Here is a 24,529-nt window from a genome sequence, read left to right as displayed (position 1 = left end):
AAAGGGCCAGGATGACCCCATGTTGAATGACCTGGCTGGAAAAAGAAATCAAATACTCTGTAAGAGTCTCAAGTGGTTTATTGTCAGCTGGAAACTACCAGCTGTCCATCCCATGGTGGGGCGAAAGACAAGATTTAAGGCTTTACAGGTGGCTAAGAGCAAGCAGGGATGAAAGAGGAATTCACCAATGCTATTAAAGCAGAGTGAGATGTCGTGAAAGGTGAAGACCATGGTGTCCATCCCCTCGAGCAGCTTCAGTGATGTCCTTAATCACCCACCTTCCAGCATGGCTGGCCCCATGCTGATCTCAAGCACTGGCGTGATCCCCTCCATTAATCTATTTAGAGCTCCCAGTACCCTCACTGGAAGCTTTATGGCAACATGATGCAGAGCTCCTTGCTGGTGTTAGCATCTTCAAACCTTTAAGCCACATGGTCTGGATGTTTGTCACCTCAATTTTCACCCGAGGGCATCATGCCAGCTTGGTCTTGAATCCAGGCTTATCTCTTCTCCCAAAGGCTGAGCAAAACTCATGGACTCTGGCTAACACATCTGGAAAAAGATCATCTGCCCAGGCCAGATTTGAGTCAAATTTAGTCCTGCCAAAGGACCTGGCTGCATGCAGCTCCAGTATAAAGGATTATGGCACCAATACTTTGACCAGCAGCACGGTGGCTGGAGTATCTTCACCTGTGGAGCTGTTGGTGTATTGATGTGGTGCTTGGGAGCTCTGTGGACAGTCATGGAGGGTTTGCCACATTCTTTCTCTGGCCAAGGGAAAAGGGCCTGAATTTGTATGCAGGTTGGGCAAAGGGGAGTTTTGTAATCTCTTCCAAGTGTAGAGTCCTCCAACAGTTGGTGATGAGAGATAGGCACACAGAAAGCATGATTTGCCTGTCCTATTTTGATGTCTATGTCTGGATGAGTTGGCCATGAAAAATGTTTCTTTCCATCTGCCTGCTATCCAAGTGGTGCAAATGATTGAAATCTACACATCAACCACCATCTGATGAGAAGAAAACGCTGGTGGGAGCCTGCGCTCCCACTCGGGTGATGCAGGCAGCATGAACAGTGACATATGCTGGTGCCCACCTCTTTCCATCAGCTGAAGGAGGAACCTAGGTCTCTCTGCAGGTCATTTGATGTTCTTCTACACTGGAACTGCAACCATGAGACAACCGAGCCAAGGGCTGAGGCTGGGCAGACCTTCTGCCACCTAATGTTAAGGACACTCAGGATGGGCTGTCTTTCCTTTGCACGATGATGGCTAAGGCACTCGATTGGGAATGGGGGCGAACGAGATGCTGCTTTTCCCGAGAGCGTTTTCTATTCTGGTCTCTACCCTGCTGCAGTTAACCACCTAGCTGTTGGTGTCTGGATGGAGTAATGTGCTTCCACCGCTCCTCCTGCCCCTCAAGCCACCTGCTCACCACCAGTGCTGAGCTCTCTGTGCAAGGAGGCACGCAAGGGTCATCGGACCAGAGACAGTGAGCCCAGCTCCACCCAGAACCACGGCCGGATCCGCTCCCCAGCAAAGGAAGCCGAAGGAAAGGTGAAGATCGGTATTTTGTTCTCCACATCAAAAAATGCCACCTCTCCCCATTCATAGTCAAGAGAGATCCGGATCTTTCTGGGGACCCGTGGCAGGTTAAGGAGGGTTGGAGGAGAAGTGAGGGCACGGTTCTTAAATCCCCATTGCTGCACTGCCCAGATCCCTTCCTCGGGATTAAAGTTGATGGGTCCCTTCCTCCGCAGAGACTCTTTGCTAACCCCAACAGCGCAGTACTGTCCCTCAGCCAGATCCACCACCCAGTAGTGTCTTCCAGAGGTGAAGGCTTCACAACCCAGCACGCAAGGATCGGCGTCAAACCGCTCAGGGCTGTCGGGAGACTCCTGCAGCATGTATTCCCATCTCACGCTCTTCTGGTCCTTGGAGAGGATGAGGCGGGGGTGTGCTGTCTCTGGGTCCAGTGTCACACTTGCTGTGGAAGAAGAAAAAGAGGGTGAGAATGAGAATTAAATTTATTTAACACTCCTTTTGCCTGGGGACTGATACTCTTGGAAATCTAATAAGGGTGTTTTGTCATTCTGTAGTTCAAGGCTCAATAACTTGGTATGGAGCTTTCACTACGCATAGACACGACACCATTCAGCAAACCAGAGTACAAAATTACTTACCAATTTTTTTCCTTCATCTTTCTCTAAATTACTTACCCATTTTTTCTTCCTCTTTCCCTAAAAATGCACAATAATAATAAAAAAATATTAGCAATGATGTAAACTTAAATCCAAAAGCCAAAGGGGTATTTGTAGAAGGGAGAAAAATGCACTTACTGTGCTCTTTGATGCATTTTCCTTAAAAAAAAATAATTAAAAATTTAAAAGCCATTTTAATGAGGGTTTTTTTTATTCCAAAGATGGCTCCAGTTCATGCTAATTTTTTAATTTCCTTTCTTCCCCAAAAAAGGTGTTTTGGTTTTTTTCTAGCATGAAATTCAACTGTTGCAAAATAAGACCTCCTTGAGACTTGGGTCTGTAACTTGACCAGATAAAATGTTAACCTAATAAACAAATGATGAGATAGATAACTTAAATAATTCAGATTAAACTTCAGGAAAAAACCACAGATGCTTAAAACTAACAGGGAGGTCACCACACAGAAAAAAAAGCTCTAATAGGTCATACAGGAATTTCTGCTACAATTAGAGGGCATCGCTTGTATACTTTGCATGGGGAGGAAGGTGCATGGGTGCTCTGGGAAATCATGACCAATATTTTCACCTTTTGTGGGTGATCTCTGTGATGCTGAAGCCCATGGGGGTTAAAGAGACAAAAATCTCACAGCCCACCTATTCCAAAAGACCCCTAAAAGCTCATAGGTGCTTTACTGCTCCAGAAGGTGAGGAGAAGAACACTCACGCATTTTTGCTTTGTATTCCTCTGAAAAGAGAAATGATAGAAATGGTTAGTGCACATTTCTCTTCCTTTTTGTGTTACAGCTTGCTAAGACTTTCTTGGCTCCCAAAGCAAAAAATATGTATTTCTGTGCCTAGTGATTATTATTGTTAGCACTGATTATTATTATGATATTAAATACTTATAAAAATATTTTGAAATATGTAGATATACACATATATAATATATTAAAATATAAAACAGATATATACAATTGCTATATATAACATACAATACATATAATTTACTATATATTTGTGTGCATGTATATATAAAAAATTATAATGCATGTATCTTTTATACTTCATCCTCTTTAGACCAAGTTTCCATAAAACTCCCAAAGTAGCTCAGAAAAAGGCTTAATAAATACATACTTATATCTAGGAGACAAACATAAGACTTTTATATCTTTCTTTCTTGCAATTAAAGTGACTTACCAAGCTCTGCAGTGAGTTCATCTGAAAAGAGAAAAAAAAGAAAGGATTTCCATCCCAGTTCACACCAAGGTGGATCTTACTGATATTACAAACAGACGAAGTTCATGTCTCGGGAAGAAGTTTGATACTCACCAATTTTTCTATTGCGTTTTTCTAGATAAAGGAAAAGAAGAAAAAAAGAAAATCAAAGTTGTTATAATCTATTTTTTCCTTTCATATAAAAAATAAAACCAAAATACAGACCATAAACTTTGTATATTTGTTTTGCTGGAAGTAAAGAAAAAACACTTACCAATTTCTGCAGACAGTTCATCTTAAAAGGAAAAAAAAAAAAACCACAACCAAAACCAACTGATTTTCATTATAATAATTAAAACAAAAGTTGTTATTCCATGCACCAAGTTCCATGGGATTCAGGAAGGAGGTGGACACATACCAATTTTGGTATCACGTTCTCCTAAGAAAGGAAAAATAGAAAGGAAAGTGGAAAAAAAAAGTTATTCCTAAGTACTCCCCCTTCTCTGTGTGCGTTCATCATCTAGAGATAAATCTGATATTTTTCCATTCCATATAGAGAATTATAATTGTAATGTCCATTTTGCCTCAGATTTTGTATAGATTAACCCATCCCCTATTTGACTTTCCAAATCTTACAGCAAAGATCACAACCAAACCTCAAACTAAATAGAAACAAGATATTCACACACATTTTATTTTTTTAAAAGGACTTACCCAGCTCTGTATTGAGTTCATCTAGAAAGAGTGAAAGGAAAACTGGGTTTAATTATGAGTATTTTTTTACCCTTATAGAGACACACTTAAGGGTTCATTGGGGGTTTCTACATTTCTTTTCAAGAACACATGTGTAGATTTTTAATTTTAATTGCTCTCAGTGGAGTTAAGCATCACTGATTTGAAGAGAGACCTTGGCAACAGAAAACCAAACCAAAACAGCTCCTTATTATCCAAAATGTAATACAGAAGGGCATCTGGGCTGCCCAGGGAGAACAGAGAGAAGCAAACAAGTAGCATCCAAGGACGTGAAGTTTTTGAACAGGCCTTTTCTCTCATCTTAAATAAGATGACCTCTATTTCTGAGAAATATTTGCACCTCTACATGCTTTCCCATCCTATGAAAGTCAGAAGGCTCAGAGAGAAAAAAATGCTTACCAATCTGTGCAGTCCGTTCCGCTGAAAAAGGAAAAAAAAAAAAAAGAAGGAAAAAAATCTTTAAATTTCAATATCCCAGAAGTGTCCTCCATAGGCTTTTGTCACTTTGCATCACCTACAGATTGCAACTTGACAATTTCCCAGTAAGCTTTACTGTTGGTTATTACTATTTTTTTTTTCACTTTGCCCATGATTTTTTTCCCACTAAACTGAGATAAAGAAGAAAAGACAAAACTTAAAAAGTATGTAGAAGAGTAAGAAGGGGGGCGGAAATAAATGAGGGGGGAAAGGAAAGAAATTACTTACCAAGCTCTTCAGTGATTTCCTCTTAAAGGAAGGAAATAAATGAAATAATTAAGATTACTTTGCTCAACTGGTACCTCAGGAGGGCTGAAAAAATACGAGATCTCAACAGAAATCTCATGAACTCTCCCAGTATTCAAAGAACTGTAGGGAAATTTGGTATTTATGGGTGGAAAAGCCACTCCCTGAGCTCTTCTGGGGACTGGGATAACACAGCCACCACTCCTCCACTCTGAGAAGAGCACCAGAGCACCCAAAATATGCCCAAAAGGACCTGGAAAATGAGAACAAAACCTACCTATTTTTCTGTCACGTTCCCCTAAAAACAAGGAAGGAAAAACCAAGATTAAAATAATTTAAAAGTATCTGCTGATACTGTATCAGAGATAGGACTTTTCCCAAATGGATTTTTTTGTTAGTTGTTTATTATATGAAATTACATTGCCTGTGGGCACTCATTACCCTCTATCCAAGCCTCTATTTTCTTGTTGTGTTAAAGTTAGTATCTGGGCAACAAAAAACCTTCAGAAAGCTTTAGAAAAGCTTTTGTTAAAGGTTAAAAAGCAAAAAAAAACCCAACCAAAACCCCCACATATCAAGTCCTTCAGCGACTTCATCTTAAGAGAGAGAAAAACATAGATTTCCATTAGGATCTGTTTATTCCCCACATATTTTCTCCATTTCTACTATTATCCATCTCCTTCATTATTAGAAGACCCAAATTTCCTCCACTTCTGCAGTTAAAACATGGAGAAATGCAAAAAAATGCTTCTGATGATGAAGTAAAATCAGTTTCTTTTTTAAATTTTCAGTAGCTAATTTTGCTGACGTTTGCCTCATTTATTTGTTGTGACAACAGACTACAAAGCTTCTGACCAAACTCAACAAAATTCAACAGAAAAATTGAAATGTTGGGTATTTGGTGTTGGCAAAGGAAGGAAGTGACTTACCAAGTTCTTTGTTGAGTTCATCTTAAAAGAGAAAAATAAAAAATTGTCACAGTGGCACACTGAAGGGGGATTTCTTCAAATCAAAAGGTTTTTCTGCCTTGGCAGGAAGGAAAACAATGCTTACCCCTTTCCAGAGCACTCTCCCCTGCGGGGAGGGGGTGGGGCAGAGCAGGGGAGTTAGGGAAGAGAGAAAGAAAGGGAAGAGGAAAAGAAAGGAGGAAAAAAAAGGCAGAAAAGGGGGGGCGAAGAGAAGAAAAAAACCCAGAACTTTTACTCGTCTCTATCCTTTAAGCTGCATCCTTCTGACAGGTATTATTTCCATTTATTACTAAGTTGCAAACTCATTTCAAATTAAACACACCCCATTTATTTTTTTATAAAGAGAAAATAGTCCAGCCACACCAACCTAACATGCATGTAACAAGATTTATAACCCAAAACCTGATCCATCCCTTTTTTATCAAATTAAAAGGAAAACAAAGGTTTACCAGGCTCCTCAGAAGATTCATCTGCAAAAGGAATGAGACGAATGAATTTGGCATCACCAGCCCTGGACACACACCTTCCTTCGAGCGTCCTAACACTTAGTAGGCATTTAAAAAAAACACAATAATCATGACTCCTACAGTTTTTGCTTCAGTCCCATAACTACATTAGATTTTAGTCTCGAAACTTATATATATGTGTGTGTGTATATAGATAAATACACACATACTTTTAAAATACATATACATATACATACATAATAAATATTATAAATATTAATAAATTTTAAAATACATAATTACAAACTCCCTTGAACTTTCTAAATTTTTTGAGAAGGGAAGGAAAACATCACTTACCAGCTTCCTGATCATTGAATTCCTCTAAGAAAAGGAAAAAAGAAAAAGGTGGAACACAGGTTTTCCTATTGTACCCCAGATTTTCTTGTATTCGGATACAAGCTCATTTCTATTCCATTGCTATTTTTTTTTCTGTGCCTTACTGTTATCTGTTATTATTTTAGAAGTCACCTGCACTAGTCCTTTTTCCGTCTGCTTCTACAGTTATCTTAAAAACTATATACAACCAGTTAACCGGAATTCTGGGAAAAAACAAAAAAACCCACCAAAACCCTAGATCAGTTTTGCAAAAGGAATAAAAGTAGCTTACCAAGCCTTGTCGTCAATTTTCCTTAAAAAGGAGAAAATAAAATTTGTTTTAATCAGGGCTTTTCCTTCCCAAAGATATGCGAGAGACTTGATGGGTACTCAAGGTACTCAGATCCTCTAAGATGGGCAGATACTTTATGCTTAATTAATTTTTTTTAAACAATTTGATTAATTTACAGTATTTTGACTAAAATACTAAGCCAAAACCACAGCAGCAACATCATCCTGCTTATGACCCCCAAGAGATTACATTCCTCAGAAAATAAGAATGACACTTACTAATGACAGCATCCTGTTTTCCTAAAAATAAAACAAAAAAAGGAATAGAAGTGAATAACAAATATAGAAATAAAACACTGTTTTGCTTCAATATTAGATTTTCACTACATAGGAGCTCTGCAGAAGAAAGTCACCCAGTTTAGCAAAACAAAGTCTAAACCAAACCAAAACAAAACCAAAGTACTGGTTCCGCACATGCAACTACAAGTGTTTCTCTTTTTCTTTTAGCATCCAGGGCATTTGTGGGGGGAGACTTGTGCATATCACTCCATGGAAGGGCAAGAAAAAAAATTTCCGAGATAAAAGTCTTGCAAGTGAAAAACAAATAGAAACTCTTACAGTGATTTAGGACAGAGAATCAGATCTCCAGGACATTTTCCTCTAACACCCAATGTATTTCATGGAGTGTTTTCTCCAAATGTATATATATTTTTTTTTTTAATTAGTAATTAAATTGAACATACTTCTTTGGTGAAAGTGAGCACCAGCACAACTTGTTTTAGGGGATCCTGCTTCCCTTGGAGGATTCACTTCTCCAAGGTGCACAAATAGACTTACGAACTTCCGAATCCCGGTCCTCTGCAAACAGAAAACAGAAATTATTTCACCATTTTTTTCTGTGGGTTTGTGCTAAAGCACCTTTCTTAAAGCCCTGACTCCCACCATCTTGTATTTCCTAGCTGTTATTTTTTCCAAATTACATTTTAATAAATTATAGCTGCTTTTGAGCGTAGCAGTACTTCAAAAAAGGGGTGCAACCAAATAACCCAGGGCACCACCTGTGCTGCCTACACGCTGGATTTCTTGACAGGGAATGCACTCACCAAGCAGCTCAGTAAGGCGCCCTTTAAGCAGAAAAACATGTATTAGTTCCAAGCAGAACTTTTTAACACCAGAATTATATATATTATACAATTTGTAATATAAAAGTGTTATTGTGTATGTATATATATATAAAATATAAAAATATATTGTGAGAACCATACATTTATAACAGAAACAATATATTTATAGTATAGAAATAATAATATAAACAGCAACACAAATATATTCTATAAAATATAAATATGATTTTTATATAATATAGATTAAAAAGGTCTCGGACATAGTGGAGTTGTTCCTCAGCTGAGCCCGAAGGCAATCTGACAGCGGCAGAATTTGGGGTCCCACTTGTAGCCCCAACCCCATCCCATGACACGGTCATGGAAAAACTGGAATTTTTATTCCCCCCCCCCTTCCATTCACTTTTACTCTTCAGCAAGGAACTGAAACAGCTTGGACCATTAAAGCCCCAAATTCTTGCTTTCTTCACTCTTATATATGGGTTTCTAGGGGAATTTCTGCAGGGAAAATCCTTTTCTATTCTGTATACAGGATTTTAAATCAACAGCTTGTTCAGCATTTGGGTTAAGCAAGAGACTCCCCAAACTGTGGGGTATGGAAAAATGACACTTACTTATCTCTGCTTCATTTTCCCCTAAAAGGAAAAATAAAAAGGGAATAAATAACAGAATCACTGATTTTGTCTTCACATCATATCCCTGTATTGTCAGTGCAACATCTTTGGGTCTTTATTTTATTTCCATTACCACCTGCTGTTTAAAAGTGCCTCTAGCCTTGGTGAAATTAGTATTTGCAGCAGAAAAATAGGCTCAAGCAATCCCACAAATCCAAATATGATGCAATAAGCATCCAAATGTGTTTTTTTACAGGAGGAAAGAAAATGCCATATCTAGGAAAAAAAGCAAGTATTGATTGGCTCTTGGGTTTTTCTGCTCTGCAGATCTGATTGTTGCTTTCTGCAGTCAGTATTTTATATTTATTCCCTTCCTGCTGGGCAGTTACATCTTGTATTGCCTATGAGCTCATCCATAAAAATAGCAAACATCAAGCCTGGCTGCATGGCTTGCAAAGCAGGGGGATACTTACTGATTTTCACATCCCGTTCCTCTAAAAATGGTAAAGAGATAAAAATAAATTAGCATGTAGTTGCATTCTACAAGTGTTGAAGTCAAGCTCTGCCTAGGGTTCATTCTGGAGCTGTTTTACTATCTATAATTGCTTGGAAGTCGTATTTTGTGAAATATGTATTATATATTTAATGTATTATGGAATCTATCATATTATAATATATATCTTAGCTTTCGCATACATGCTGCTAACCTTAAACAAAATAGTCATTATCCCCTTAAAAACTTCAGCTATTCAGAGATAACTGTAAAAAAAAATCATTTTGAGCAAAACAGAGAAATTCCTTACCAAGTTCTGCTGCATGCATTCCTTAAAATAAAGAAAAACAAAACAAAACAGGAATTTTGCGACATTTCACAATGACAAAACAGATGACAAAATTCTCGAGTTAATTCTCAGGATTTAAAAAAGGCACTTACGAAGTTTTCTGTTGCAGTCCCCTGAAAATAAACAGAAATAAATGATTATTGCATCGCTCAGTTCCTGTCTGCATGTATCATTTCCACCTCAATTGAGATTAACATGAAAAATGACTTACCGATGTCTGCAGTAAGTTCACCTGAAAAAAAGAAGGGAGGGAAGTTAACTTTTTAATTTTCCAGCAAAAAATGGAACGGACGGTTATTTCCGAGTCAGATTTCCTCCCCAGAAATTAATTCAGAGATTTTCAGGGCAGAGGAACAGAAAACCTACCTATTTTTGTGTGCCGCTCTCCTAAAAATGAGTGAAAAAAACCCACAAGTGTTATTTCTCATGGTTTCTGCCTTTCACATCTTTACCTGTCTGCATAGTTTGGAATACGAAATAAGCCCATGTAGCCCATCTTATTCTTGTTTCTAATTATTTTGGGGTTTAAAACTTCTCTACTACCTTTAAGACACTGGTTTTCACCAGGGAAACAGGCAGAAACAACTTCTGAGTTTCGCTTCTATAACTGCATTTTAAAAATACAATCTAACGATTTATTTGCAATTTAATAGTTATTAAAAATTTAATAATTAAAAATAATTCATTAAAAAATGCAGAAGAAAGAAAATGGACTCACCAAGCTCTACTGTAAATAATCCTTAAAGCAGAAAATAACATTTGTTCCCGTTAGATTTCCCAAACACCGCAACACAAATCAAACCTTCACCTCTCCAACCCATCCCAGTTCTTCCTATGGCAGTTTTCCTGCCCATTATATTTTCCTTTTTCCCCTTGAACTTTGGCTTCAGGCTCCCCCAACCCTGGCAAACCAAGGGATCATTTCTTCCCACAACCCACATTTAGTTTAATTAAGAAATTCTTGCATGCCTTCAACGCTGAAATGCCAACCAAACCATCCTGAGGTGTATGAAGAGGAAATGCCACTTACTAATCGTTGTATCACATTTTGCTAAAAACAATAATAATAGAAAAAAATAGATACCAATCAGTTTTCAGTGCCTCTGGCTACCCTTTCCCCCTTCTTCCCTCTAATACAGGAAAGAAATTTACTTACCAAGTTCTGCAGTGAGTTTCCCTAAAAAGAGAGAAATATAAGTTTATTTTAAAAGAGATGTTTCTCTCTCCTCCCCGGACACAATGTAAATAATTCTCCAGTTTAAGCTTACACAGTGTTTTATAAAATAATATAATGTGTACTATAGTAGTATAACAAAATTAATATGTATTTTAATAGTGAATGTAAGGAATTTTATTATATAATATAATAGGGGAAACCACCAATTTGGACAATACATATATTTAGGAGAGATATAAGGTGTTGAATTCAGAAATGCAGGAAAAAGGAGAAAACGGGTGCCCAGGATGAAAGACACTTTTGGAAACACACCAGCCCACTGAGGAAGATCCACTTTTAGACCAAGATTTTATGTGTCAGGAGAACACTACTTACGAAGCCTTGAGTCGCAGTCCCCTGAATGAAAAAAATAAAGAAAAAGAAGAAAAGTCAGCATTTGTTTTGTTGTTTGTTGGTTTTTTTGTCCTCTTCCCCAGGACAATAGGTCCTGAAGCCAAAACTCAAAAAGTTTCTGCTGCAAAACTGATTTTGCTCACTTTTCTAATTATACTTTATTTTAAAAAACAAACAAACAAACAAAAATCTGCATGTTGAGTTCACATTTTTTAAGGAACAACAGAAACACACAGCCCAGGTTGGGGAGAAACTGGAGACGTCCAGCTGAGGTTGTCCCCCAAGGAATGTGGTCTTACCCTGCCAGGAGCCCTGGTGAGCACCAGGAGGCTGGACCTAGGACCTCTAGAGGTTCCTCCAACGTAATTGCATAAAATCATGCAAAGATTTAATTAAAACAAACTTCACAGAAGGTTCTGTACAAAAATCAGACTTACCAAGCAGTGCAGTGAGTCTACCTTTTAAAGTAAGGGGGGGGGGGGGGGGGGGAAGAGAGGTATTAATTGAAGTGAAGCGACAAAAATTTACCCTAGAAAAGAGGTTTCTAAAGCCCCAAACCCATTGGTTTGGTTTTGAAAAGCAAGAAAAAGGACTTACGTGTTTCTGCTGCAAGCTTGGCTGCAAAGAGAAAAAATATTTGTGTTTATTTGGGTGGTTTTTCTCTGCAGGAAATGCAGAAGCCCAGGCCGCAGCTTGGGGGAAAAACGTTTTATTTGCCACTTTTCAAGGATAGGGCATCAGAGAGGCTTCTCCTCCCCCAAAACAAGGGATTTTTACCCCAAAAGCACAATGAAGAATGACACTTACTAATTTTTCTATCACGTTCCTCTGGAAAGAAAAGGAGGGGAGAAAAAAAAACCAACCAGAAAAATTATTATTAAATATTTCCTTCTTTCCTCTGTATGGCTCTACAGCATCCCTAGAGTGCTCAGATCAGAAATGTTGGGTTTTTCCCGCCCAACACTGCCTCTATACTGATGATTATACTTTGAAATTACACTTTGTTGTGAACGTTATTCAATCTAGGAAAAAAAACCTCTAAGGTTTTCAGCAGGAAACTCCCTCTCTGCTCCCATTTTCAAAGACAAAACTGCAGGCACGTATGCTCCTCAGCACCCATCCAAAGAGGAATTTACTTACTGATTTTTGCATCGCATTCACCTAAAAAACATGAAATAATCAATAAATACAGAGAAATGCAAAGCAACTCCTCCTGCACCCCATCCCCTCCTGCAGCGCTTTGCCTTCACACCATAAAATGTAAACCTGATGGAAATTTTATTCCACCTTCCCCTATAATATTTTAAAAATAAGGTTTGTTGAGGAAGAAATCCCCCATAAGCCATCCATTCTTAAAAACTCACAAAACCTCAAAATTTTCTATTTTTTAATTTATTTTTTTTTATAGCCAGCACTGTTGCATAATTACGGATAATTTCCATTTTAAGGAAATAAAACTTCTTACCAAGGTCTGATGTAAGCTTGCCTTAAATAAAAAGAAATAAATGAATATTAGCTTTAAATCGACCTTTATTTCTCCATGAACATCACCTAGCTGATAACGTGGTTTGAGCTTCAAATTCTGCAGCTTGGTGCAAACCCCAAACCTCCCACATATTCCAAAAACAATTTAATAACTGGATCTGAAACACACAAGCGCCCTCAGGGCGATCTGGCATTGTCCAAGGCTTTTACTTCTACCAGAAAAGGAAAATTACACTTACTAATTCTTCTGTCACGTTCCTCTAAAAGAAAAAAATAAAGAGAAAACATTTATGGTCAACAAGTGCTTGCCCGTTCTCCATCACGCTTGTGAACCTCACATCACTCTCTGCCTCCAAATTGTGTTTTTACTGGTGATTATAATTTGAAAATAAACTTTTTTCTTTAATTCATTGACTTTATTTCTAGCCCAGATTGGATGTATGTGCCTTTTGAGGGGGGAATAACCACCTCTTCCCCCTAAATCCCACAGTGAAATAAAGACAAAAAGGAAGGAAGCCACTTACCAAGCTCCCCAGTCAGATTGTCTGAAAGAAAACAAAAAAGGAAACAAGAGAAAAATAAATATTGGTTTTCACAAGGACCTCTTGGCACCAGGGATGTACCATACCTGATTTCACCCTCACTTGCTCAGAAAATAAAGCTATCCTGCATCCAACACTTGACACATTTCCCCCATTTGCAACACCTACCATGAAAGACGGGACAACCGGAACTGGAAAAGGCATTTTTGCAAAATTTAAGTATCTTGAGAGGGATTAAATCCTATATTCTGCACATGCTGGATCTCAACAGCCCCAAATCCAGCACGGCTCTCTCTTATGTTGCAGGGCTGCACACTAGATGGTGCTCATACATGGCTTGGCTTAGAAATTCCCTTTATTCTCTTTATTATTATTCATTGTTATATTTATTTTCATTATTTAAAGTTATTTTTATTTATTCATTATTTATTCTCTTCCTAGCCAGAGCAACCTGCAAGCCCCCTGTTTTCTGTAAATCTGTTGTTTTAAAATATTAGTTCTTGTAAAAAATGAATACATCTCCTGCTTTTTTAAAAACAGGCAAGAGAAAGGGAAGAAACCCAAGGCAAATCAGCTAAAACATGACCCAAAGCTATACAGAAATACATCTGATGGGAGGTAAATCGTGACTTACCAATTTCTGCTGTAAGTTCACCTTAAAAACAGAGAAATAAACCGGGATGCATGTTAAAGGATTGCTTGAATCTGTTCTCTGGCTGGCCTTCAGCTTGCCATTTACAGATTTGGCATTAACTAACAACACAGGGTCAAGGGGAGACCCTAGAGCAGAGCTGATGGGATTGCAGATATACGTGGCATCCTGGGTATTCACGCAGGGTTTGTTAAACAAGAAATTCCCTTATTGGAACCAATTTGAAAAAGGTAAGAAAGCGATACTTACCTATTTCTGCATTTTATCCCCCCCCAAAAAGAAGAGAAAGAGAAGGGAAATGGCTTTAAGTTATTTTTCATCACTTCCATCTATTTATTTTGTTCTTACTCATCTCTGTCTGGGCATATTCTCTTTATAATGGGCACTGCCAATCAGTTTTATCTTTTAAGACCTTCCACAATGAAGCCAAAATGAAAAAATGCAAACAAACTGCAACTTTCGATCAGCAGCCCTGCCCAAAGAACTTTGGGGAAGGAATATGACTCATGGAGCATCACAGGAAAAATTCCCAAATACAGAGAAAAGTATTTATTTAAAACCAAAAAGAGTATGTATTGTAAAAAATATTTCATTCCAACAATGTGTGATTGAGGCTGATTTGAGGGGCACTATTATTTAGAATAATTTTTAAATTGTAGAAAGACACTTACCATTTTCTGTGTCACATTCCTCTAAAAATAAGAGAGAAATAAATACAGGTCAGTCATAAGAGCTCTCCACCTCTGACATGCTTCTACAAGCGACCAGGAGCCTGAAGAAGAGATTAGAGAATGCTGCTGGATTGCAGGGAGACGGCGTGCCTCCTCCAAAGTGGGATGCCTTGCGTAACAGGGATAGATTATACTGCGTGAGTGTTTTGGGCCCCTTCTTAAATTGTGTGCCTTGACTGTATCTGGGTATAAATTTAAGATCTGAAGAATCACATCTGCTTCAATAAGTCCACCCTCTATACAAACGAACTTTTTCCATCTTCAGCAGCAGCAAAAAACCACACCCGAACAAGCCTAAAACACCACTTACCAAGTTCTGTGTCGCTTTCTTCTAAATGGAACAGAAAAATAATAGACAGACATGTTGGTCACAGCTAATGCTACAACTGCAGAAACACACACATTCAAACTCAGGCATGAGTAAGGAAGGTAAAATGACTTACCAAATTCTTCTGTTAACTTCCCTTAAAATAAATTAATATTAGTTCAAGCCTTAAGCACCAAAGTTTTACCATCAGGAGGAAGGGGAAGGAAAAAAGAAACAGATGACACTTACTGATTTTTGCATTCCATCCTTCTAAAAGAGAGACAGAGAGAGAATTTAGCCCCTAGTGGGTCCTTTGGTGGTATTTTTGGTTTGTACTATAGGAGGTGTATTAAAACATGATTATGTACTGACTTTTTTTTGATCATAACATTCAAAAAATTATACTGGTTATGAGTTTATCTAATGTGGTCTAGAATATAAGATAATATTAATAAGCCTACACATCCAGCTAAGAAAGGCCATAGGAGTTGCATATTAATGAAACTTGTTTTGACAGAAGGAAAATCACTTACCAAGATCTGCATTACTTCTCCCTTAAAAAGAAGAAAAGGGGAAAAAGAAAGGGTAAATTTTTTTCTGCACTGGTTACAACTGAAGTGGCTCTCTAGCCTAGCTGCATCCCTCTGAGACTAAACATTAATATTGCTTTCTTGAATGAGCACAACCCATTGACAGCCACGAAGAGCGTCGAACTAGAAATGCTGGCTTTGGGAAACAATCACAAACCAGCCCAAAAGCAAGCAGAGCATGGACTGAACACACTCAAGCACGGCAAAGCTGGGGTTTTGGGTGCCAAAGGAGCCAGGACTTGGCACATGCTTTGTTAATAAAGATGTTCTCACGTACCTGACTCCATCATCACGTTTGCTTCCTAACTGGAACCTCCTTCAAGAGCTCTGGCAACCTGATGGGACAAGAGGGAACAGTGTTGAAACATCACGTCCAGGGAAACCCAGGCCTTCACAGTGATGCAGCATGAAGGAAAAAGTGTTTTCTAAGGAAACCTGCTGATCCGGGAATATTTTTGCCCATGTGAGTAAACACAATAAGGGAGAAATGTGTGGAGTCACAGAGGCTATTTCTCATTTTCCCCCAGTTATTAGACTGCGTGACTTGAGATATTTTCTGGGCGAATGGTAGGAAAGAAGGATCTACTATAGGTGTGATGAACCTCCCTTGGCATCTGTCACCCCAATGATCACAGAAGGGGTCCAGGGCAAATAGCTCAGTCTTAAAAACATCTAACTTTAGTTGTCTGAAGTAGTGTGAGTTTCATTTCCCCTCTCTGTCTCATATATTATTTGATGATGACGTTTATCACTGCTATAGGCAGCCCCATATGTGGAGAACTTGGCGTTACCATCTCTTTTGGCCAAAACCACAGAAACTGTTTTGAACTGAATTTTATACTAAGAGCTTCTCTCCTCTGTTGTGTTACTGCTCTGTTTCTTGTCACTGTACATGTGGTGATTTCTAGTCCACGCTAATGTTTTGAACTGATTCTTATTAATTAAAAAACAAAAAAAGGATTAGATTGCCACAGGAGATGGCATAGGCTGAGTGAAGGGATGCAGATTTTGTGCCATTGTCTTGCTCATTATTGATACACCGAAGAGGGCAGACTGCATAATGTAATTTTTCTTCCCCGAAATCACTCATACTGGCCAGGGATATCATTATAATTTCATTTTCATGTTCATAATCCAATGTGCTGAATACAGTAAGCCTTGCTGGAGGAACTGAGCTGCAGCTGTGGAAAGGCAAAAAGGACCAGTCCAAAACCAGCACGGGAAAAGGCATCGGATTGTATTGGAAAGGAAATTATCGAATGCTTCTCCTGTGCTATATTAACACCTTCCATAAACTGCAGGTGGTATTAGGAGCTAAGTTAGAAAAACACTGTTATAAGGACATAAATTTATGGAGAACTGGATAAACAGAGCAAGGAAAGTGGCACCAATCGTTTCTGTACAATATTTTCCTAAGAGGAAAAAAAGTTGAATACAATTCATTCTTTTAATCCTTTTCCTGTTTTTCAGTATTGTCAGATTCACATATAGGAATAAAAAAAAAATCATTTCGTTCTAGGCTTCTTCCAGCTATCACAAACATATCATGTTTCTTCTGCTTTCTAAAGGCATCTCCCAGCCTTTCCTATCCAGGAATAGGATACCCACAAATTACGTTTTCCCCACCTCTCTGGTGCTTGTGGAAAGAAAAAAAGGCTTACCGAGACCTGCAGTTGATTTTCTGTAATGCTGAAGTTGGCCTAACTGGGGCTGTTCTGCTCCCAGGGCACACGAGCTGCGATGGTTGCGTATGTGGGGGTTGTCCGTGCTAAAAATTTTGGCAGGTCCAAGCTCGTCCTGGGACTGTGGTGCCCTGGGAAGCAGGAACCCAGACGCGCTGGAGGCTTTGTGGGTCTGCACTGAGCTGGAAGAGCCGTTGCGGGTACGACAGCTGTGCTAGCAGCGGGGAGGGGACCTTCCCACTGCCTAATTTTAGCCAGTTTAAATGCCGAGATGGAAGTGGGGGGTGGTGAATCCCTATATAGTCAATGTAGGAACGGGATCCTTCAGGAGAGGAATAGAAACAGAGGTGTGACCTGGTCACACTTGGCCACCCTCCAGAGGTGCCAGCATCTCACATGGGTTCTTTAGAGGACGTGGTAGCTGGGTCTGCGAGCAATGACCTGTGGGTTCAGCATCTTGAGATAGTGTGTGAACAACACTGAGCATTTTGGATGCACAGCGATCCTGAGAAGCTTCTGTTTGTGCAGAAATCCTCCCTCTCTGAAGGGAGACAGCATTGATTTCTGGTTTGTATTGCCCTAAAATAAAAAGAGACTTGAAATAAGCTTGTACGTTTCTCCCTCCTTTCTGTCGCTGCTGCTCACCAGGACCAAGCAAGAGCAAGTCTTCTCCTGAGGCCAGGATTTCTCATCACTTTGGGTTATTTTAAAAAAGAAAACAAAAAGCCAGCTCATCAAATGCCTCTCCCCATACTCTCTCATTTGCTTCAAAGACACAGCTCCCCACAGCTACAAGAGACAGATTTGAATGTTTTTTTTTTTACAAAAGCTCTGCAATGATTTTTCCTTAAACCAGACAAATAAGCATTAAAACACAGACCACTCCCATAGATATATCCCTAGAAGACTCATTTTTGCCAGGTAACTGGCTTAAAGCAGCAGGAAGTTAGTGAAAGACATCTAAAATTGTTGATCTCTCCCCGAATTAGTCACCCGGCACTTCTTTTTAATAGTCAACAGAGAGAAAATAGTTTTAGATGGTGCTGTTCATGTGATCTCTCTCAGATCTGAGTCAGTTGCCTAAACTCTCAGGATGGTTAACGAAGAGAAATAAGATACTTCAATGGTATTACGACACAGACTGGGGCAGATGTCTAACTAGGAAGGAGCATTCTGGGCTTGGCTTCTGCCAAGTTGTATTTCCCACCAGAAATGCTGAGAAAATGCGCTAAACTAAAAGAAAAACCCCACCCCGCTCAGAGGCTTGGAGAAGTAAAAGCCAGTTCTCGAACCTTAAGGGCATAGTATCTTTGCCGGGAGCTCTGTCTGCCAAGACACGCAGGCTGGCAGCTTCTTTTCCAAAGCTTGAAAATGAAGGAGGTAAGAAGACATGAACAACACGTGAAATTCAGAGAGGTCTCCTTGATCTCCAAACCCCGTCAAAGGCCACGGGCTGATGGCAAAAGGCTTGCAATGATGCTAAGAAGGGAACTGTAGGAGAGCTCCCCCCTGGAAAAACGGGGCATCACCACATCGGCCACCCTGGTTTCCAGCTGTGAAAAGTGCAGGCAATGCTGAGGATGGGAGAGGCTGAGGGTTAAGGTTAAAGCTGAAGATAAGAGACCATGACCTGACACCAAACTCCAGTGACTAAATCCTCTGGATTTGCAAGAAGAAAAAAACCCACAAATACAGCCACAGGGTAAAGAAACAGACAGTGCTTGTCTCAGGAAACCTGAGCAAGGGAAAAGGGGATCATGGTGAAGGAGATGCCATTCTTTCTTGGCATCAGAGGTCTGGTATTTGGAGAAGACAAAATAACCAGTGTGCTCCTGAGGGTTCTGCCAAAAGAGAAACCTTGCAACACGACAACGGTACATCCAGGAAGGTCAGCAGCACCTCCAAGACATTTTGAAGTTGTTCACCAGCTGCACCTTGGCAAAGGCTCCTAAACTGCTCACTGGCGTCGATAAGCAAATCCTCCAAAGGCGATCCATGCGATGTGCCAGGAAGCATTTCTTTGGCATGAAGAGCTGAAGCGCCTGCAGCTTTAGCATTTCAGGCCTCTGAACGACACCAGTTAGGAATGTCTGGGCTGAAACTTAAGATGCCAGGCTGAGGGGTCCATGAGAACCAGTGGCGGAGGGCTTTTTATCGCCGGTGTTACCTAGCCAAAGTATTCCCCCCGGGGTGTTTGTACTTGTAGAGTAGTATTTTATAGGCAATTTTCTCGCATGCCTGGATTTTAAAGCACGTAGCAACATAAAATCACTTTATTTCCTTAATTCTCTGCCGCAGTGCCAGTCCCCCAAGGCCTTCCCCGTCCCCCACAGCCCCCCTACCCCACTACCAGTCCCCCAAGGCCTTCCCTGTCCCCCACAACTCCCCTACCCCATTGCCAGCAACCCCCCCGGATCCTCCCTATGCCCCCCCCATTACCAGCACTCACCGCTACCCCTCTTTCCGTACAGGTCCCCGGGCGCCGCCATGTTGCCCAGCATCCCTGGGCGCCGCCATGCTGCCGTACCCCTCCAACGCTATTTCCGCTTCCGCCGGAAGCCGCCTCGGTCTCTTTCTCTCGCTGTGTTGGTGGCCGCCGTTTGCGGCCGGGCGGGACCGGGCCGTGGCCTCCATTGAATCCGCCACCATCCTCCCATCCCGCCGCCGCCATGACAGAGCAGATGACCCTGCGGGGCACCCTGAAGGGCCACAACGGCTGGGTGACCCAGATCGCCACCACGCCGCAGTTCCCGGACATGATTCTCTCCGCCTCGCGCGGTGAGGGCCGCATCCCGCCCGGGTCGGGGGAGAGAGGGTCGGGAGAGACCATCGGAAGGGGGACGTAGGTGTCGGGAAGAGACCGTCGGACCGGGGTAGGGGTAGACCGTTGGCCTGGGTGAGGAGGGGAGCAGGGAGAGACCACATAGGTCGAGGCGGAGGGGTGCCGGGGGAGACGGTCGGGGGGAGAAGGGGCACGGGGAGACTGAGGCCGGAGGGGAGTGGGGCAGGGAAGGCCGTGGGGCCTGGGAGGAGAGAGGAGTGAGGCGAGACCGTGATTTAGGGGACCCAGGGAGAGTGCAGAGGGAGAGGGACAAGGGGAAACCATGGGCCTAGAGGGGGGGACAGGCCAGAGCCCCCTCGTTTAGGGCAGTCTGGCCTAGGGATGGGACTGGGGTGTAGCAGGGCAAGGAAGAGGCAGGGCCCTGCGCTGTGCGATGAGGACAGAGGGATGGGGAGGAGGGGGCAGAGGAGCAGAGACCTGATCTGTTTAGAGACACCCCCCCCCTTTTCTCTGGTAGCCCCCCCATTCGTGCGGGTTAGAAGGATGGGCTGGGTGTGGGCAGAAGGCTGCGGTTCCCTCCACCTTATCCCTCTCTCTGCATCCTCCACAGACAAAACCATCATCATGTGGAAGCTGACCCGTGACGAGACCAACTACGGGATCCCACAGCGAGCTTTGCGCGGTCACTCGCACTTTGTCAGTGACGTGGTCATCTCTTCCGATGGACAGTTTGCTCTCTCTGGTTCCTGGGATGGCACCCTGAGGCTCTGGGACCTCACAACGTGAGCTGTGGGAATGAGGGTGTTTTGGGTGGGAGGGCTGTAGCATGTCTTCCTGCTTTGTTTGGGTGCTGGGAGGGGGGTTGAGGTCACCCGTGCACCTTGGAACTTAAACGATTTTGGGTTTGGGTTGGAAGATAAATCCCAGTGCAGCAGGGGCAGTTTTGTGTGGCCAGTGCCACAGTTTTGGATGGAGGTGTTCGGCTGCTCTTCCTTGGCTCCCTCTTCCGATGATTAGATCTGACACAGTCTGCTGATCCTCTGGGATCTGAAGACACGTCCTGCAATTATGATGGGAGAGAAGCAGGAGGGGGGGATCAAACTGTTTTCTGGGGGTCATTTTGGGCTGAACCAGGGGGGGTACAGCCAGGAGAAGAAGGTTGGGATCTGTAGAGCCAGGCATGTATGCGGGCTAAACTCATCCTGATTTCCCCCCATCCTTCTACCTTTGTAGAATCTCCTTTTGAAGGAGAAATGAAATGATCACTCCTTACCCTTTTGTAGACCACACTGTGGGTTTTCCTCCAAATATTTGATTATTCCCCCCCTCCTTGGAATTTGTGAGATCTGCTATTGTCTCATCTTCCTTTAGTGGCACCACCACCCGTCGCTTCGTGGGTCACACCAAGGACGTGCTGAGTGTGGCCTTCTCCTCCGACAACCGTCAGATAGTTTCAGGCTCCAGGGACAAGACCATCAAGCTCTGGAATACCTTGGGTGTCTGCAAGTACACCGTGCAGGTGAGCGCCAGGGAAGGTGGGCTTCCAGATCACACCTCTGTGAGAAAGGAACTCCGTGAACTTGCTTTTCGATCTGTTCCCACCGCTTTTATTGGGGATCCAGGTCTCCCAGCCCTGTCCTAATGATTAGAAGCAAGACGTTGCCTGACAGTCTCTCCCTGGGGGGTTTCTGAGGAGAAGTCCTGCAATTATGAGGGATGGGGGAGGCCTGGGAAAGCTGTGGAACAACAGGATGCAGCAGGTCTGATCTTGCAGTGCCCTGTGGATGGGGCAGGAAAGACTCGTCCGTGTTTCCTCGCCATGAACCCGGCATCGTTCCTCTTCCCCAGGATGAGAGTCACTCGGAGTGGGTGTCGTGTGTGCGTTTCTCCCCGAACAGCAGCAACCCCATCATAGTCTCCTGCGGCTGGGACAAGCTGGTGAAGGTGAGGTGGGATCAAAGGCTTCCCAAACGGCAAGCATCCTTCTCTGGGGTCCCCGTGATGGCAGTGGGAGGATCAGAGCAGCCAGAGTGCTCTGGGGAAGGGTTTTTTCCTCTTCTCTGTATCCCCAGAGTTGGGGTGCAGTAGCAGTGTTTAACCCCTTTTTCTTCTGCCCCCGTTTTTTTCCTCACCCAGGTTTGGAATTTGGCTAACTGCAAGCTGAAGACTAACCACATCGGGCACACAGGCTACCTGAACACAGTGACCGTCTCCCCTGATGGCTCCCTCTGTGCCTCCGGTGGCAAGGTATCTGTCATGCGGTGGAGGGAAAGCTGAGACACCCCCACCCCACCCCCACCCCCCCCCCGAGACGAGATCTTGGCATCCTACCAGCATTTCTGTCTCCCACCATGCGAATGGGCTCATCTTGGTCACAGCTTGAGTGGAGTGGTAACAGCCTAAAAATGGGGCCTGGTGGCAGATGTCAAGTGAGAGCAGGGAAGACCATGGCAAAGATGCTCCCCCAGTTCCAGGGACTTCTCTTTAGCTCTTCCGTTTTAGCCCTTGATGTGTTTTCTTTCTGTGTCCTTTAATTTTTCCGTATCCACCTTGGCTTGTAGCAAAGTACTCCAGCTTAACTGTGGTTGTGGAAAAGGGGCCTTGCCAGGGCAGGACAAATCAAGGCACAGGTGACAAGCGCTGGGGTTTGTTCCAACTCCTTCTGCTCTGCAGGACGGCCAGGCCATGCTGTGGGACCTGAATGAAGGCAAACACCTCTACACCTTGGATGGAGGAGACATCATCAATGCTCTCTGCTTCAGCCCCAACCGCTACTGGCTCTGTGCTGCCACCGGACCCAGCATCAAGATCTGGGTATGTCACCACTCCAGTCCTCAGCCCCCTCTCTGTCCCCATCTGGGCAGGGTGCCTACAGAAGATGCAAATACCTTCAGTTTCTGGGTTGTGCTGGGTTTGGAGTCACCTTCATGGGTGGAGATCCTCACCTTAGCCCACAGATCATGGAGGAAAAGCTCTCCTGGAGGAGTGTTCTCTGGGTTACACAGCAGCGACCGGTGCCTGTGGCCTCATCCCTTGGTCATGGAGGGTTGCGGTGGCCATAGGGCAGAGCCACCATGCCATGATGAAACATTTCAATGCCATCTGACTGCATCTCTGTGTGGAAATCCAGAGGCTGTTTCTGAGCAACCCTCTGCTCCCTTGTGCTGTTCCCAGAGTTGGGATTTGGTTGTGGGAATCTTTGTGCTGGACCCCTCATTCCTTCACGTTTTTTTGTTTTTTTTTCCTTTTTTCCTCTTGCAGGACCTGGAAGGCAAAATCATTGTGGACGAACTGAAGCAGGAGGTGATCAGCACCAGCAGCAAAGCTGAACCACCCCAGTGCACTTCCCTGGCCTGGTCTGCAGATGGGCAGGTAAAAACCATTCCCTCCTTGCTGTCCCAGGATCCCAGCCCTGGGGAATGAGGATTGGAGGGATCTTCCTGCTGCTTTTGGGGCACAGGAACCATGAAGAGACACTTGTGCCACACTCCTCGAGCTCTCTGCCAGCAAGGGAAAGAACTTCCTTGGGTTCCTTCCATCCCTGGGTCCCTTCTCAACCCCTGAGCTTGTCTCCTTCATCTTCCTAACCCCTGGGGCTGGTAGTTGTCCCTCTCTGCTTTGGGATTTGCGTTCTGAGGACCATAGGCCCTCGTGTCCTGAGGCTGGACCCATCCAGCCCTTCCTGTGACCCAACTCCTTTCTCTCCACAGACACTGTTTGCTGGCTACACAGATAACCTTGTCCGGGTGTGGCAAGTCACCATTGGGACCAGATGAAGATGCGGTAGTGAGAAACCATAGATTTTTGTGTACAAAAAAAAAAAATAAAGTCAATGAAATAATGCTCTGTTGAGCTTGCAGCCACCTCGTGTCCACTGTTGGGTCATCCCACAACCTGGAGATTCATGGAAGATGTGGCGTTGGGGCTTTACTCTGGCAGGTGCCACATCAGGAACGTCAGAGGGGCAAAAGCCCAGTGTTCCTGATGCAGAGAGCTTTATGTCTGCAAGTAATTGTCCCCACACCTTCAAGGTTGGAGATGTCGCAGTAGGACAGGGCCTGGCAATGAGGATGGGGTGACTGGCAGAACTTTGAGAGCCCTGAGCAGTACTCACCTCGGTACTCACCACGTGAGTTAAAACCCCCTGAGGGCAGAATAATTATAGCAGATGGAGATACTCTACTGCAGGCAGTGTGGTGGGACATGAAAGATGTTCTCTGTCCTGGCTAATGAGGGAATCGTGGGGTTTTTTTTTCTCCTACATGTGTCGCTGCAGATCTGGGAAAACTTAAGACTATTCCGAAGAGAACCCAGAAAGTAGATACATTTAAGCAGCAGCCATGGTTAGCCTTGTTGCCCACCAGTGGTGCTGTTGATGAAGGAGAGGTTTTAACGTGAAACTTGGTAACCCAGCAGCCTCCAGGCACTGAGTCCACATACAAACTGCCATTTTCTACAGATCTGAGAGGTGGTGGGGGCTCTTTCCTGGCTGGTAGACTTGTGAGCCACCCCTGCCACCAAACTGGAAGGGACTTCAGCCCCTCAGTGACGCTGGATGATGCTGGCAACAGCCTCTTGCAGATAAAAAGCTTTGGGAAGGGATATGGACACGTGGCTCTGGGTCTGACCTAATCTAATTAGGAAG

General features: G+C 42.8%; 2 protein-coding genes across 21 annotated transcripts; one reads left to right on the top strand and one right to left on the bottom strand.

Moving 5' to 3' along the window:
- Positions 1-60: 60 nt before the first annotated feature.
- LOC308055989 (uncharacterized protein) lies at positions 61-19,691 on the bottom strand. 20 transcript variants are annotated; one of them, XM_080370706.1, is made up of 46 exons: positions 19,552-19,691; positions 17,082-17,681; positions 15,698-15,755; positions 15,364-15,384; positions 15,080-15,100; positions 14,967-14,987; positions 14,834-14,854; positions 14,458-14,484; positions 13,775-13,795; positions 13,123-13,143; positions 12,838-12,858; positions 12,579-12,599; positions 12,254-12,274; positions 11,921-11,941; positions 11,711-11,731; positions 11,551-11,571; positions 11,096-11,116; positions 10,700-10,720; positions 10,574-10,594; positions 10,262-10,282; positions 9,910-9,930; positions 9,755-9,775; positions 9,636-9,656; positions 9,505-9,525; positions 9,175-9,195; positions 8,702-8,722; positions 8,070-8,090; positions 7,804-7,824; positions 7,246-7,266; positions 6,968-6,988; positions 6,658-6,681; positions 6,304-6,324; positions 5,940-5,960; positions 5,816-5,836; positions 5,164-5,184; positions 4,869-4,889; positions 4,563-4,583; positions 4,125-4,145; positions 3,829-3,849; positions 3,685-3,705; positions 3,525-3,545; positions 3,393-3,413; positions 2,920-2,940; positions 2,335-2,355; positions 2,215-2,235; positions 61-1,982 (listed from the first exon to the last, which is right to left on the bottom strand). In XM_080370706.1, exons 3-46 carry the CDS (start codon positions 15,708-15,710, stop codon positions 1,471-1,473), a joined length of 1,416 nt encoding a protein of 471 aa, XP_080226832.1. In that variant the 5' UTR covers positions 15,711-15,755; positions 17,082-17,681; positions 19,552-19,691; the 3' UTR covers positions 61-1,470. The 20 variants fall into 20 exon arrangements, with proteins under 20 accessions (XP_080226832.1, XP_080226830.1, XP_080226828.1 ...); XM_080370704.1 differs by having other exon boundaries at positions 17,082-18,655; positions 19,552-19,668; XM_080370702.1 differs by having other exon boundaries at positions 17,082-19,340; positions 19,552-19,665.
- Positions 19,664-23,736, top strand: RACK1 (receptor for activated C kinase 1). The gene is made up of 8 exons (XM_080370728.1): positions 19,664-19,880; positions 20,495-20,666; positions 21,256-21,403; positions 21,733-21,828; positions 22,021-22,131; positions 22,558-22,698; positions 23,146-23,256; positions 23,595-23,736. Exons 1-8 carry the CDS (start codon positions 19,772-19,774, stop codon positions 23,658-23,660), a joined length of 954 nt encoding a protein of 317 aa, XP_080226854.1. The 5' UTR covers positions 19,664-19,771; the 3' UTR covers positions 23,661-23,736.
- The last annotated feature ends 793 nt before the right edge of the window (positions 23,737-24,529 follow it).

Source organism: Falco punctatus, assembly GCF_963210335.1.
Source record: "Falco punctatus genome assembly, chromosome: 21".
NCBI classification, from domain to species: domain Eukaryota; kingdom Metazoa; phylum Chordata; class Aves; order Falconiformes; family Falconidae; genus Falco; species Falco punctatus.
Note: the sequence above shows the minus strand (reverse complement) of the source record. Positions and strands in the feature narration are given on the sequence as shown.

Excerpts from the sequence above, each read along its gene's own strand:
- LOC308055989 (XM_080370706.1), bottom strand. Across the intron at positions 14,988-15,079 it reads AGGATGGAATGCAAAAATCA|GGAAGTTAACAGAAGAATTT; the intron begins GTAAGTGTCATC and ends ATTTATTTTAAG. Across the intron at positions 7,825-8,069 it reads GCGCCTTACTGAGCTGCTTG|AGGACCGGGATTCGGAAGTT; the intron begins GTGAGTGCATTC and ends TTCTGTTTGCAG.
- RACK1 (XM_080370728.1), top strand. The coding sequence starts at position 19,772 with ATGACAGAGCAGATGACCCTGCGGGGCACCCTGAAGGGCCACAACGGC. Across the intron at positions 21,404-21,732 it reads TCTGCAAGTACACCGTGCAG|GATGAGAGTCACTCGGAGTG; the intron begins GTGAGCGCCAGG and ends CCTCTTCCCCAG. Across the intron at positions 23,257-23,594 it reads CCTGGTCTGCAGATGGGCAG|ACACTGTTTGCTGGCTACAC; the intron begins GTAAAAACCATT and ends TTCTCTCCACAG.